This window comes from Zophobas morio, unplaced genomic scaffold, assembly GCF_036711695.1.
Source record: "Zophobas morio isolate AGI-343-1 ecotype UQ-CSIRO unplaced genomic scaffold, CSIRO_AGI_Zmor_V1 ptg000017l, whole genome shotgun sequence".
Lineage (NCBI taxonomy): Eukaryota > Metazoa > Arthropoda > Insecta > Coleoptera > Tenebrionidae > Zophobas > Zophobas morio.
The window spans coordinates 11,754,994-11,771,786 of record NW_026972122.1 but is presented as its reverse complement, the minus strand read 5'-3'; the positions used below and the strand labels follow the sequence as shown (position 1 = coordinate 11,771,786).

Sequence of the window (16,793 nt, the reverse complement as noted above, 5' to 3'; positions counted from 1 at the left end):
ACCCAATTATCATATTTTAATAAATAATATGTGTAATATCGGAAATTTTGTATTTTTACCTCGACGGTATACTGTTTCTTAGATTAACAATATTTTAAAATTTTTCTAACTATTTGGAAGGATTTTGTTGTAGATTCCGTTGTGTGTCAGTGTCACGAGCTTGATAGAAATGGGTCTAATATAAAACTATTTTGTAGAACCGGTTTTAATCTCATATTGTGTGGTTTTTAATCGCCACATGTAATTATTTATAGTACATACATCTAAAAATAAATTATTGTCGATATTCTATTACTTATGTAGTTTTTTCAGCTACAGATATGTATTTTTTTAATGCGTTTTATAAGGTGCGGTTAACAAAAAACGGTGTCCCGTATAGTTTCTCGATGTTCGCATGTCTTCCTGATGGTACGTCGTAATCACACAGGTATCCAGATTCTGAAATTAACATTTTTGCTAAATAAAATTCGTTTTATAAAAAAATCCAATAAAATATGAAACCAAATACTTTATCTTTAAATTCCAACCGTAAGCCCACTCAAAAATTGTTGAGGTAATTTCAAAATTTTGTTTTTAAGTCAATCTTATTTACAGTGTGTAAAATAATGCTTTTGTATTCACGGTTTATTAATTTGTTTGTTACGCACCTACGTTTTTATTATACAGATTGATTCGGCCTAAATGGCGAATGTGATTTCTAGATAGCGAAACCCGAAATACATTATTCATTTATTCCTTGATTAACACTAGGATTCCCAAAAATATCAAAAATCCACGAGGTCTGTGAAACAACCCAATAAAATACTCAATGAAGATGCTATTAATTTTATCTACTGTTTAAATTAAAAAAGGCCTTTTATAGTTTTTCCCAGAAATTTTGCGAACATATTGTAATTATTAATATTATTATATGTACAGAAGGTATCAAAACTGATATACTTGCCCCTACTAAAATGTTGATGACGTCATTACAAAATTTATTAACAAGATCCTTTATTTACCTATCATAGGTATATCTTTCTTATACCGAAGGGTAAATGGGTTCTTGGCTATAAATTAGATTAATCAATTAATTATGTAGGTAGTACTATTTTCATCGGTATACATATACAGGATTGTCATAAAAAAACCCGCAGAGTATCTTAGAACTGATCCAAGTAACTTGAAACTTGGCTAGCTAAATACTGTTTGTGCCTCACGAGTGAGGGAAGCTCTGTGTAAAAAACTTCATATCCAGATACTTTAGCTTGACGAGTAGATATGTACCTACTCATCAGTGTTTAATTTAATAAATAATAATCGTTGCTTAATGTGTGACGTGTGAATGTGTATAGCGTGTAGACAAGTTAAAAACACATTATTTAAAGTTTAAATTGTCTACAATGAAAGAGCAAAGTTTGTCTTTATAAACAATGAATAAATTGAGTAGGAATTTCCACGAGTTTTGATAAACATCGTGTTTTTAAATGGACATATTTGAATAATTCTATTCGAATGTGTGTCGCCATCTTTATGTAAAATCGTGTCACATTACAGGTTTCTACAAAATAATTTTATTTCTATATCATGATTCATCAGTCGGATGTCATTACTAGCATTACAGATACAATTAATTCAAAATAACGAAATAAAACTTGGAATTAAATAAAATTTAAACATTCGCATAAACCATATTACAACTAATACAAGGCAATCTATTTTTCTTGAAATAAATAAAACTTTCTGTTTCTTTTCAACGTTTTACTAGAATATTGTAAATATTTTGTTGTAGAGGTATAAGTTACGTTCACGGTGCTACCGCAGTTATCACAGAATGTCTATACCTTATATTCATATTGTGGGGACTGTAAATAAGAAACTATTCGATCACATTCGATCATTGCGTTATGCAACCAACAAAACATCATTTTGGTACAGGAAGATTTTACGGCATAACATTGATTAAATACATACCTATATAATAAGTACATATGTATTTAATCAATAGGCACAATTTTTAACAGATCTCCGCATTTTTCATTTTCACTATATTCTCTGGAACCGTATCCTACATTCTGTGTAATAAAATAACACAGCTATTCTAAAGTTGCACAATAGCTTCTACTTAATTTATCAAAATTGTGAAGCTTTAACCACTACATTTAAGTCTCACAATAGAATGACACCAATGACAGATTTGATGTGTATTTGAGCATACACTTGACGTATGATATAAGATCCTGTAAAAATAACACTGTGGTGTTAACCTAAATTGTTACCACATTGACCTGTGGGTAAACCTACATCTAATATAGCTTATAATATACAGGATGTTATTGAAAAGTACGTACAACAAAATGGACAGTTCTTCGCGAAGTCTAAGAAGTCGGAAAAACTTATTTTGTGTTATCAAAATTATAAGGGGAAGATTAACCCTTATCCAACCTTTTTAGACCCTACTGAAGGATAAATAGGTAAAATAAATCTATTTTAGTAAATCCTAGCAACTGTAACAATCAAACTTTTCTCAAGACTAAATGTTGCTATAGAAACGAAAGATGATCTTTTTATCAGAGGCGTACAACGAATTTGGACATAAATTTTAATAATTTTTATCTGTAAAAGGAGAACACTTTTACCTGAACTTTTTTTAACTTTTAGCACCCATACTTCCAGACCAATTGCCGACTTTATTTTGTACGTACCTTTCAATAACAGGCTGTATAAATCTCCAGAAAATTTTGACCCAAAAAATATTCAAAAAACTTATGAGCTTAGAATTTGTTACATTCCATATATTATATATTTTACACCAACATTGAAAGCAAAAATTAAATAATTTTGTCAAAATGTAGTGATTTTGTATTTCCTACTTTTCTGTTATCTTGCACACAGACGTCTATGAAATGGAAATTCATTCTCTATAACTAAAGTAGGTACAGTGGAGACCAAAATAAAGAAGGACGCCTCTTGAAAGGATTTATTCAAAAAAATTAGTTGGGTAAACTGGAATCAATTGAATAGGTATTCATTGAAAATGACATTTAAACGTCAATAAAAATTTGAAAGTTGACTGGGGAAAGAAAAGTGTCCTACTTTATTTTGGCCGCCACGGTATTTTGACTAAATTGTATTGTAGCTTTATGAATTTAATGTCATTTCCCAAATCATAGTGGAATATTATTGCTATAATTTCTAAATGAAAAGTTCCGTTTACGTCTGTCGTCTGCCGTCTGTCGTCTATTGACGACTTTATTAGAGATTTTTATGTTATTCACCACCAAAAATGTGATAACGATATCTCAAAATTTTACTAGATAAATCTGTCTGTCGTCTGTTGCCGATTTTTAACCCCCGACACGAAAAGAGAAATATTATAATAACGTTATGTGTCTGTTTGTGGTATCGTAGCTCCTAAATGAATGAACCGATTTCAATGCGGTTTTTTTTTTGAAAGCTGGTTTAACCATGATGATTCTTAGCTATGTTTGATGATAATTTCTTCAAGCATTTCAAGATCATCAGCTCATGACACATGATGTTAGAATCAGCTGGTTCGCGCGAAGGTGGCGATGGTTCTTGGACCGTTTCATTTTATCTGTAAGGGTTCGTTGTTTTTGTGTCAAAGGTTTTAAGTTTAACATTTGAAGTAAACAAATAATTTCCCAAATTATTGAACTGATTGTTGTGAAGTTTCACATAAGTATGTTTTAATAATGTCGTGTATATGACAGAACTCAATACTGTCCACCCCACCCAGCAATTTATGACATCACCACAAAATTTTTCTGAGTAAATTCTTCTTTAAATTTGCAAAATAGTATGATCATTACTTGTGGTTTATTAGTCTAGCTTTATTTTTGACCTTCACATGTAGGTTTTGGCAAAAAAATAGTATATTGTTTTATAAGGAGCAAAAATGAGACTTTTCGTGGCGAATCTGTACGTTTGACGGCCGAGCGCGCGAGGCCGGCAATTACAGATGAGCCACGAAAAGTCATTTTTCTCCGTATAAAACATGCTATTTTTTCTTCAAACGTGAAACTGGATCCAATTTATTGGACATGAAAATGTTGAAATCTATGAAATTGTGACAAAAATCACTTAGAACTGATTCTTAAAGCACTAATACGATAACCAACTTGTATTCTAAGGTCTAAAACATTCAGACACTTGATCATAAATCATAATCACCAAACAGGTAGGTACCTACCCCTCACTTTTTCTGCCGCTGATGACCGGCAGAAAAAATGCGAAAACAGCCTAGGCAGAAAAATTGGAGTCACTATACTCTATAACTGTGTGATTTTTTTCTTTCAGTATCGATATAGTTTTTCACTTTGATGTGAAAATAGGTCAGTGGCAAATTTACTCACCGAGAGGCCTTTTCTTCTTGTTTAATATTCCAATTCCAGCTATTTAAAACAACCTTCACCTAAATATGCCACCTTTAAAATCTGTAGAGGACAAGTTCTAGCAATCAAAATACCTTTGATTCCATCACGTACTCCTAGAAATACTATCATTTTACAATATTTTAAATGTTGTTACTTCGGTGAAATTTTACAAAGGGCACTTCACGATTTCACACAAACTGTTTGTGCAAAACTCTTGTACATCACCCCCTGATCACGTTCCTTACCTTCAAAAGTTGTGGAAATGCTTCTTTGTGTCACAAAAAAATATTTAGTGTTCGCCCCTTTCGCCCTATGATTTGCACCCTATTAGTTGCGCCACATGTAGGCAACCAACTACACACATAGTTGAATTCGCACGAATTCCAACGACAATGATCCACGGAGCAAGAAGTGCCACGTTTAGGAGTATGTATGCAATGGGGCGCAGGGCGCGAAGCGCCCTGCCTTCACTAAATACCCGACGTTACATGTACGCGTGTTGTTGACTATAAAAAGTTAGGTTATGTTGGAAACGGCTTCCCATTGAAAAGTGGGAAATTTAACAATTTTTTTGTGGCAAAAGTAAGGATTTCTACAACATTTGAAGGTGAGGAACGTGTTCAGGGGGTGCTGTAGAAGAGTTGTGTGCAAACAGTTTGTGCGAAATCGTGAAGTGCCCTTTGTAAAATTTTACCTTTTTATATTATTATAAGACTTCTTGATTGCGCATGATGATTGGTTAATTTAGGTAACAGTTATAATTCGAATCTTCGGCTCTGGGCTCTGACCGACTGAATTGTAACAAATGACATATGACAGTTGTCTGTGATTGACATTGGCAGCACAAAACACTAGTAACAGTGAGAACATCAACATCAACACATAAGACGGCTAGGCTTAAATTTCATTGGTTGATTCAGCGGCAGCAAAAAATTTTTGCAGCCTAAGCAGAAATTTTTTTTCCTGTCAAGGCAGTGAAGTGGGACTTTGTATTTATCAATTGAGGTATGCAATGATCCGTATTTCTGACGTTTGAAGAAAAAAATAATTGTATAACAAAATCTTAGAGCTTGTTTTAGAAACTAGATCTAAAATGTGCAAAATATGATCACACTATACTTGCAATTCATATTTTTTAGATTTGCTTATACAAGGTGACTCAAAAAATAAAAAAATCAGTCAATTAATTTTATTGAATAAATCAAGAATTGCAAAACTGAATGCGTTGAAATCTTACAGACGTAAGCATGGTAAATTGTTAATCAAAATAAATCTGTTTATTCCCTCCAAAAAATTGATGACGTTATCTCAAAATTTTACCGACTAAATTCTAGTCAAAATGTGCAAAATATGATGAGTTTTTACTTGTGATTCATCATAGCATTCATATTTTTACTTCCCGAGCGTAAGCAAAGGAAGTATTGTAATCGAGTCCGTCGGCCGACTCTCTACTTTTACGTTTTCTCGATCTTTCATGACCCCTAGAAGACGAAGAAATAGGTCTCCCATTTCCGTCTGTCTGTCCGTCCGTCTGTCCGTCCGTCTGTCCGTCTGTTGTCCCGGATTTTTATTAGACAGATAATCTCCGAAAGTACTCGACCGATTGTTGTGAAATTTTGTACTTATATTAAGAATATCATGTAGATGGTAAAACGCTAACCAAAATTTGTCTAATCATCCCCACCACTAATGCGATGACGTCACTTCAAAATTGTACATAGTAAATGGGTTTTCAATTGTATAAAATAACATAGTCCTACACATGTAGTTTACAACTCTGAATCGACTTTTTACCCGAAACGCCCAGATTTTTGGAAAAAAAATCAAAATTATAAAACAACATTTTGAAATTTAATTTTTAATCTGCTAACCAGAATGCTTTGAAATGTTGCAGATGTTTTAAGGCTATAAAGAGCATCATAAATCTTTAGTCAAAAAATATTTGCTTATACCCTCCAAAAACTTGATGACGTCAGCTCAAAAGTTTGTGGAATAAATCATATCTAAAATGTACAAAATATGATGAGTCTGTACTTGTGATCTATCACTCCATTCATATTTTTTGGATTTGCATATACAGGGTGACTCAAAAAAATTAATGAATGCGTAAATATATTTTATTGATTTAATCAGGAACTACAAAACCGAATGCTCTGAAATCTTGCAGATGTTTTAAGGTCATAAAGAGCATAATAAATGTTTAGTCAAAATATATTTACTTATCCCCTCCAAAAACTTGATGACGTCAGCTCGAAAGTTTGCCGAATAAATCATATCTAAAATGCACAAAATATGATGAGCCTGTACTTGTCATTTATCACTCCATTCATATTTTTTGGATTTGCATATACAGAGTGACTCAAAAAAATTAATGAATGCGTAAATATATTTTATTGATTTAATCAGGAACTACAAAACGGAATGCTCTGACATCTTGCAGATGTTTTAAGATTATAAAGGGCATAATAAATGTTTAGTCAAAATATATTTGCTTATCCCCTCCAAAAACTTGATGACGTCAGCTCGAAAATTTGCCTAATAAATCATATCTAAAATGTACAAAATATGATGAGTCTGTACTTGTGATCTATCACTCCATTCATATTTTTTGGATTTGCATATACAGGGTGATTCAAGAAAATAAATGAAAGCGTAAATTTATTTTACTGATTTACTCAGGAACTACAAAACCGAATGCTTCGAAATCTTGAAGATATTTTAAAATTATCATAAGCATGGTAAATTTTTGATCAAAACGTATTTGGTCATCCCCCCTAAAAAATTTATGATGTCACCACAAAATTTTGCTGAATAAATCCTATCTAAAATGTACAAAATATGGTGAGTCTCTTCTTGTGATTTATCATTCCATTCAAATTTTTTCGATTTGCATATACAGGGTGACTCAAAAAAATTAATGAATGCGTAAATTTATTTTATTGATTTAATCAGGAACTACAAAACCGAATGCTTTGAAATCTTGCAGATGTTTTAAGGTTATAAAGAGCATAATAAATTTTTAGTCAAAATATATTTGGTTGTCTTCTACAAAAAACTGATGACGTCAGCTCAAAAGTTTGCCGAATAAATCGTATCTAAAATGTACAAAATATGATGAGTCTGTACTTGTGATTTATCATTCCATTCATATTTTTGGATTTGCATATGCAGGGTGACTCAAAAAAATTAATGAAGGCGTGAATTTATTTTATCGATTTAATCAGGAATTACAAAACCGAATGCTTTGAAATCTTGGGAATATTTTAAAGTTATTATAAGCATGGTAAACTTTTGTTCAAAATGTATTTGTTCATCCCTCCTAAAAAAATTGATGACGTCACCCTTAAATTTTGCTGAATAAATCCTATCTAAAATGCAAAAAATATGATGGGTTTGTACTTGTGATTTATCATTCCATTCATATTTTTTAGATTTTCTTAAGAGGTGGTTCAAAAAAATTAATGAAGTCAATTTATTTTATTGATTAAATTAAAGGCAACACTTATTATTAGTATTACACCCCAACCAACCCAATTTGGTAGACACAAAATTTGTTAAAGGAAAAACTCGGTTGAAACATAAGGGTAGCACGCTTATTTACATCGACTTTAACATTACAGACCTGCATTTGTTTTATGCGTTCACTTGATTCCGCGAATGTGAAATAGACATGTTTATAATCAACCAATTGTGAATTTCACCGTCAAGAATTAAAATAAAACCCAATGTTTTATATAATAAGCGGAAGTCGAAGCAATAAAACCGACGGTCGTTTTGTTTACAGTTTCTCTGTTTGGCTATCATGTATGCTGTTACGCCTGTCATCTTAAATTAAGAATGTTTATACATACACGATTTTCAGTTGCCTCTGATACGTAGGTTTACGTGAGTAAATTGTTTCGTTATTTTATTGATTATTACAAATCAATATTCAAACGACCCAATTCATTTTCCCGAAAATTTGAGAATATAATAATTTTATTCTTAGTATTACACTACATCTATCCCAACTGATATACGTGTCCTTGCAAAAATGTTGATGACGTCATCGCAATTTTTTTTTAAATTCCCACTACAAAAATGTAATGAGAAAAAAAACACAATAGGCATGCAGTCGTCAAGTTTCCGACAGCGAGGGAAGTACTGTCTAAACTCTTTAGACCAATTTTTTAGTTTTTCGATTACTCAATTTTCCAATTTTTTTATTGTTCAAATTAAGAACGAGTCACCCCATTTTCCCAAAAATGTGAAAATACAAACGTCTTTATATATTTAATAAGAATTATAATAATGATATTCAGAACATTTTGTCGATTGTAGCTTACTACTTAGTAATTTTGTCCTCTGTTTTGAGGAGACGAACTCATTCAAATCAAACTAAGTTCTACGTGACATTCTTCCGATGTATAAACATAAACAATTTCAAGTTGTTTTTCTTATCGAGGATAACCTAAGTACTTTAGGGGGAGGCTAGGGGATGCTGAGCCTCTAGACAAGTTATAATTAACCAAATGTGAATTACAACATCGAAAATCAAAATAAAATGTAGTGTTTTATTCAATAAGCGGAAGTTAGAGCAATAAAAATGGCTGGACCGTCGGCACTGTGATCCGGTTATTACAATTCGTAAAAAGCATCTGTTAGTTTAGTTTCTGTTTTACTCTCACGTCTACAAGTTGATAAGTGTTATCGCTATTTGTCTATAGTTACGAGTACCATAAATAATTTTCCGTTCAGTCTTCAGTCGCATCGCTGCTATTACATACGGCAGAGGTGATTAAATTGTTTCGTTATTTTATTGATTATAAATCACGATTCAAGAATGTCAATAATGCAATATTTTTTTATTAGTATTACAATGCATCTATTCAAACTTGCGTCCGTACAAAAATGGGGATGACATCAACACAAAATTTTGTGACAGAAAAACTCACTTGCAACAAACGGTGAGCATGTTTCTTTACCTTTACTCAAACATTAGAGACATATTTTCGTTTTAGCTTCTAATGGTTGCCATAAAAAACAATAAAATTCGCAAAATCAAATCTTTTAATTTTTCGAACGAGCTGGATTTGACAAGCTGTACTTTATGGACGAGGGAAGTTCTGTCGAAGTAATTTTAGACCAATTTTTTTTTTATTTAATTAAACAGTGTGTAAATGTAAATGAAGCATAAAACTGGTAAAACTAACTGGAAGTAGGTAAGTGTCATAAAAAAAATAAACCATCCAATCCGTTTGGATAAATTGATGAAGAAAAGTATCACTGCCTACTTTACATCGAAAAAATGGTGAATGGATATTACACAAATCAGTGTTTTTGTGTTCGCCTGTATTCGTCAAAATAACTGTGTCGCAATATTTCTTTATTTTAGGTTTGGGATGTAAAAATTTGAAACTCTTTCAACAAATTATTAACTTCCGTCGTTGATTTTTTAAATAGTACTCCTACTATTTTGTTTAGAAAAACCGACTACTATGATATTCTCAATTTTATAATCTACCAAATTTATAGTAGCGGTGTGTATGCTTTCCTTAATTTTTTTCGATATACGATATCGATTTTGTTGAAAGTAAATATTTAATTGCAGCATAATGATTCACGTAATCGATCAATTCAACTTAAAATTCAACGGTGCTGTAATGAAATTTTGTTAAATCAATTTATCAAGATACGCGAAAACAACTGCTAAATATATTGAAAGTTAGTTGTCACCGATTCAGTAATTTTTGCTGTGAAAAAAATGCCTTTCTTTTGCAACTTTCACAAATCATTTGAAGGCGAAACACATAAATGTGCCATTCGGCACGATGGGTCCATGAGTTATCTGCCTGCTTTGAAGAGGAAGGCAACGTGGTTTCAACGTTTTCGGCGACTGTTGAAGAGAAGTACGCTCATCTCCGAATACAACCCTCAGAGTTACGAGTATTTTAGAAGCAAAGCTGAAATTTTTCGTGCAAGAAAAGAGCATGTGGTGACCAAAAGTATCGTAATTCATCCATTTAGTGACTTTCGAGCATATTACGAAATATGGATGTCGCTTGCATGGCTTATTATTCTCTTCTACATGCCTGCTGATGCCGCTTTTGATATAATCAGCCCAGAAAGCCAGCGTGGTGTTTTGTTGGAAGAGACCTACTCAGGAACAACGGAGGACGATTACTTCGGTTTTACATTGCGTCTTATTGGTTTTATCGATATCATCATAACATTTTTCACCGGATACTGCGTGAAAAAGAAACGGAAAGTTGTTATGGATTCTTTGAAGATAGCCAAGCATTACGTTATGAGCATTTACTTCATTACTGACCTCTTGGCAACTTTTCCTATGGATTTTTTTATAACTAATGATACTTACCAAAGGATGATCAACACTATGGGTTTTCTAAGGATAATTAGGCTTCCAACTCTGTATTATTACATGTCTAGAACTTTGGAAATTTTTAGATTGAGAAGAATTTCCATTCAAATTTTTAAAAACGTGGTGGTTAATTATCTGGTATTTCACTGGTTTGCTTGTGTCCAGTACATGATCCCTCAGATACGCTTTTTTGCTTACGGAGAACTAGTAGCTGAATCTTGGATAGAAAGAGCCGACCTTCCGGAAGTCAACTTCGTCTCGAGGTACATTGCGTGCGTTTATCGAGCTGCAGGCAGCCTTTTCTGCATAAGTTTTGAAGAAATGAAACTAGAAGCTTGGGAAGAAAAACTGGTGGCAATAATAACTTTTATCTTTGGGAAAGTCTACGTCTTTTACATCACGGTTCTTATTCTGAACTATCTTCTTAGACAGAGATCTTTGGAGATAAAATATTTTGAAACCATCAGTCAAGTACAGGCATACATGAGTCAGAAACAACTTCCTATTTCGATGCAGACTAGATTGCTTCAGTTTTATGATTACAAATACAACAAGAAATTTTTCAAAGAACGAGGTATCACCGGTTTGCTTTCAGAAAAATTGAAAGGAGAAATCAATCTGAATGTATGCAGTAAATTGGTACAAAACGTGTCATTATTAGCTCATTTACCGCAACAGCTTTTGGAGCAAGTTGTTCTTAATATGAAAGCTGAAATATATTTAGCTAATGATATTATCATTAAAGCCGGATCCGTGGGCGACTGCATGTATTTTTTGGCCAGCGGCACAGTAGGTGTTTGGACCCCATCCGGAAAAGAGGTGTGTCATTTGCAAGACGGTGCTTACTTTGGGGAGATATCTTTAGTATTTAAAGATAAAAGGAGAACAGCTAACATTGTGGCTGTTGAAATTTGCGAAGTATACAAACTGGATCGGAGAATTTTCAGAAATTGCTTTAAATCCAATTCAAGCTTATACAAAATACTTGAAGAAGTGGCAAAAGAAAGAATGGAAGTTACTCAGATGTTTGAAGATGTTCATGCCAAAACATTTATGGAGCTTGGCCATTAATTTATACAATTATTGTGGTTGCCTTTTATATATTATTGTGTATTTTATTCCAAGTTAATTCTGAAATAAATGTTGTATTAAATTTAACACCACCACGTTCAATCGGAAGTCACTAGAACTCGCAAACGAATAATTTTTTAATAAGTAAAAAATTGATCTAAAGTTATTTAGATAGAACTTCGCTCACTCTTAAAGAGTAGTAAAACGAGTCCAATCATTTTATATTTTTGTAATAACGCTCTATAGAAAACGCCTATACATTAAAATAAAAAAAAAATGTACTGTTTCCAGAATTTTAGGAAGTTCACATGAATTAATATTGATTAATTCATAAAATTAATTCATTCTAGGTACTAGATTAGCTATTTCCATATTTAGCAATCGGTTTTGTCGTTTCTAAGTGAAATTATACAATTTTGTTGAACGCTTTTGAATTTATTTCGAAAAACCTAACATGTAGAAGCATATTATAGTAGCCCAAGAGCTATAATGTTATATGGCCATCATAAAATTATCCCATTGTAGTTAAGTTGTTTATAATAGAAAAGGTTTTAGGGTCGTAAATAACGTGTCCACTACAGCTCGACCGGCTGTTATCGGTTCGTTTAGGGGTGGCTTTCACTAAATATCTAAATCTAAGCAAGAAATATTTAGAATTAGATTTATTGCTAACCGGTAAGCTTAGCGCGAACCACAAAAAGGGGGTTTTTATTTGTGGTCAATTACTTTTATGATGGTCATATAATCTTATAGCTCTTGGACTACTTTATTTTCCATATTTTAAATAAGAATTACCTAGCATAATTTTGAGGTGAAGTTTTTGGAAAAAGTCAGCAGATGATATCTGATAATCGATTTACCAGTTTCATGGTTTCTAAGTCATACTATAATACACATAAGATTATTAGAAGTGGATTAATAAATTACAAATATAGAAGCATGTTATTTTGCCAATTTTAAATGAGATCTACTTCGCAAAATTTTGAGATGACGTCATGAAACTTGTCATAGGGATCTTCAGACAAATTTTATATAGCGTTTAACCACCGGCACAATATTCTTAAATTGCCTACACCTAAAATCTGACAACAACCAAACCAACAGTCTCGAAGATTACAATGAAATCTCCAACAAACGATATACGGAAACGGGCGATCTATCTTTTCATATTCTAGAACCTAGCTTACGTTCGGTAAGTAAAAAGCAATGCTTTCCGAAAAATAAGTTTATCCTTTCTATCTGTCTGTCTACTGTCAATCTGCCTAAGTCGTGTTTTTTATTATTTTTTTTTAAACTATAACTATTTTACGTGAGGTCTCAAGCAGAGTTATGGATGGTGAATTTAAAACGGAACATGGTAGTGTTTTAAGGAAAAGCTTAAAAGGTTACTTAGATTATATCGGACGAGTAACATAGTTTGTAATCGAGTCAGTCTTGGAAAGATTTAGTATGTCGGTGATTAAACCACATTGATAAATGTCAACTATATCAAATGTAAATGGCGATCACTAAATAGAATTTTTAATGAAATATGTGTGAAGTTAAAAGGAAAATTGGTACAACATTAATTAATTTGGTAAAATAAATAAAATTAAATGTGGAACAAATTGCGCATTTTGTTGCAAGCGTAAGTGAGCAATCTCTGCATTATTGTTTATGTCGTTAATTTCTTCTGTTATTTTCAACTTAATCCCTCCAAATTGTTGACTAATTTTCAATAGTGTTCTTAATAAGGTTACTTTGTTAAAAACTTTTCTATGACGTAACTTTAGGTACAACGTTAAACATAATATTTCAGAGAGGACATACGGATTGAATTTCAAGCATGACACGATTAAATTTGTTGCTTGCTCGATATTTATAGATATATAAATACTTACATAATTCTAAAAACGTATATTTTTAACATGCATACGTTTTTAACAAATTTTTGAGATGAATAGATAAATTTTACCTTAGGCAATATGCAGCTTCGCGGAGCGGGAATACGTGCATCGCTAAGGTAGTATTCTCGTCGTCACGGGTGGAGTGGAAGTGCGGCTCTCTGCGCGATCTGCGCGTCATAGAAGGAATTGCGTCGCTCGGCGTAATGGCGGTAGTGACCGTTAGTGTATTTCGTACAATAGGAGATAGGATTATGTAAGTCCTGTCAAGCACAATCCTAAGTCGGCGTGGGGGTTGGAGGTGTGTCAGACAAACGCAACTCTGGTCTCCGTTGATATAATATGGTCCTTTGTGGTTTTCTGACCTTGAACCGGCAGCGCTGTCGAAAGGGTACTAGTGGAGCGCCCTGATACGTACATATTTAAGTTACAACATTAAACAAACTCTTACTGAATGTCAGAGGACCCCGTTATGTAGATTCTCCAGGACAAAATGTTGAATTTTTTTTGTCAAATGGTGATCAAAAATCGCAAGCACCAACTTTTAGGCAAGGCAATAAGTACCACATAAAAATCTAATGGATCACTGCCAGGAAAGTATGCAGAAATGTGAAATAAACAAATCTACAGTGTTTACGTGACGTTTTTTTTTTTGTTGATGACGTCGTAATGGTTTTTTAGTAAAACGTTACTGTTTTACTACTTATTTTAAAAGAGAAAATCCCAAAAAACGTCGTGTTTGGTGACGAATTATTTGCAAAGACTGTAAAATGTATCAGAAGTAGAAAAGGTATATTGTGATACACTAGTCGAGTGAATCTTATTGCAGAAAATACTAGAACAGTGAATAAAACTAACTTGTCGACGCAATACATAAAACATTTATCCCAAAACAATATAATTAAATAAAATACAATAAATAAACTCTAAAAATAATTTTAATAAATGCAGAATAACAACAAAAGTTGTATAAGGTTTATCCGTTTCGGATTTCTTCGACCGTACTGACAGGGGTTGGGTTGGGGTATAGTAATTCATGGGACCCCTCAAGAAAAAAATCAGATGGATTCGAATCAGGAGAACGAGGTGGCCACGGCACCTTTTTGAGTAGTTGTGCTTAAACCATTTTTGCACTTAATATGCCGAAGCTCCAACATGGAGATACTACATAAATTGACGAATGACCAACGGAATATCTGTTAGTAGGTTTCTTAAATTTGTATTTAAAAATCCCAAGTATGCGGCAGCTGTCAATCGAAGTGGTATAATATATCGACATATTAAATTGTTATCAAGTATTGAAATGTGAATTTAAGTAGCATTGAAATTTGCGTATGGCTAATTTATTAAGTATACATAAAAAATGATATAACCGAAGTTGAACCAGAACAAGTTACATAAAAATTAAATGTAGTTTTATTGCTAATCCTGATTCCATCCCGTTTTTCGTAGTATTTGTATGTTTGTACCTGTTTAAAGTAGGTAATATTTGGCCAAATATTGAAGTCGAGTGTTTTTCATCCTCAGTGGAAACTTTAGGAGGATCCCTTTAAAAAGGGAGGCTGATCGGATATTAAAAATCTACAATCATGTCGCTAGTCCCCAGGCAACATGATGTCGCTAGTCCCCAGGCAACATGATGTCGTCTTTTTCACGTGAATAAATGGTCATCATTTACGTCATAGTGACCAAAGATTTCACGTGATATTGACGTACCAATGACGGTCAAATGTCTCGTCTAGATGACGTCATTTTCTCACGAACTATTGACGTGATGTACTGATGTCTTAGAGTCGTCATTTTGTAACGAACTATTGACGTGATGGACTGACGTCCTAGAGACGGCATTTATTGTCCATTTTAAGACTTTTTTATATTTTGATTTTTAGAAAAAAATATGCAATAAATAAAACGCTGAAATAATTTTATTTTTTTATATTGTTTAGCTTAAATAAAATATTATAATTCGTTATAATCACCAAGTAAAGCCCAAAACAAAGTATTTATTAATTAAAGTTAAAACAAATTAGTGTAAAAAAATTAAATTTACTACAATTTTGTACAACCAACAATGAACTTCAATAAACAAAGAAAAAATATGTCAATTAAACAAATTAAAGATAAACCACTCCCAAGAACACAAAGAAATCTACATACAGGTAATTACGAGTATAATTAGTATAAACAAAAAAAAGGATATTGTACAATATATAATCAAAAATAAACGTTGCAATAAAATATGCTATTTAAAGAAAAATCAGTTTTAAAAACACAAAGAAATCTGTTTACAAAAAATATTTAAAAAAAACTAGAATAAAGGGAAAAGACAATTGAATCGCATTGTTGAAGTTACTTGATTGAAAATGCACTGTAAAACCACAGTATATGTAAAACTATCTAATTCACGGCGACTTGACTGTCCCCAACACACAAAAAAGTACCGTTAAGAATTAATTCTGTTTTAACAATCAAATCAATAACCTAAGTTTTTTAAGTTTGCCTCAATTTATTGCACTGAAAAGAAAAACCCGTTAGAGTGCATGAATTAATGGAAATGCAATCATTTTTTCATCTATGGGCAATATTAAGCATTTGACTATTATTAAATGATAAGGGTTTACAGCTTAAAGCAGAAGACAAATTCTGTATTTTAAAAATGCTAAATTTACTTGAATTTAACGGATAATCGTAAAATGGTTGCATTGACAAAAACGTACAGCCTATCAGGAAAATCTCGTTGTCAATACTTTTTACAATGAAGCGAAATGTGTATGTGTAAATAGTAAGTTACCAAAAAATATCGTAGTATTACAGGCATCTACCGGTACATCATATCCAATATTAATGTTATATATGTATGTATATGAATTCATTGTATTTTTTTAACTTACAAAGAAATCTGCTTGTTCTAATATGCAAACATAATCTTGTAATTCATAAAAATTTGTTTAGGTGTGGTTTTGGCGACATAATTTCTATTTTTGTTTTCTTTTTCAGTTGTCAGATTTGATGACGTTTCCATGTTGGAGATTTTTTCACTCGTTTCCTTTAGCATTTCTTTCGTTTCGCACATGTGTTTTGTATTTGTTTCAAATCTAGAAT

The 16,793-nt window shown here is 32.3% G+C and overlaps 1 protein-coding gene across 1 annotated transcript in view; it reads left to right on the top strand.

The window, feature by feature from the left end:
• Positions 1-390: 390 nt before the first annotated feature.
• LOC135130324 (zinc finger protein ush) overlaps positions 391-16,793 on the top strand; it is a 249,252-nt gene continuing 232,849 nt past the window's right edge. Inside the window, exon 1 of the mRNA XM_064057689.1 lies at positions 391-427. Within this exon, the coding sequence (XP_063913759.1) occupies positions 406-427 (22 nt within the window). The 5' untranslated portion in view covers positions 391-405. The remainder of the gene's footprint in view (positions 428-16,793) is intronic.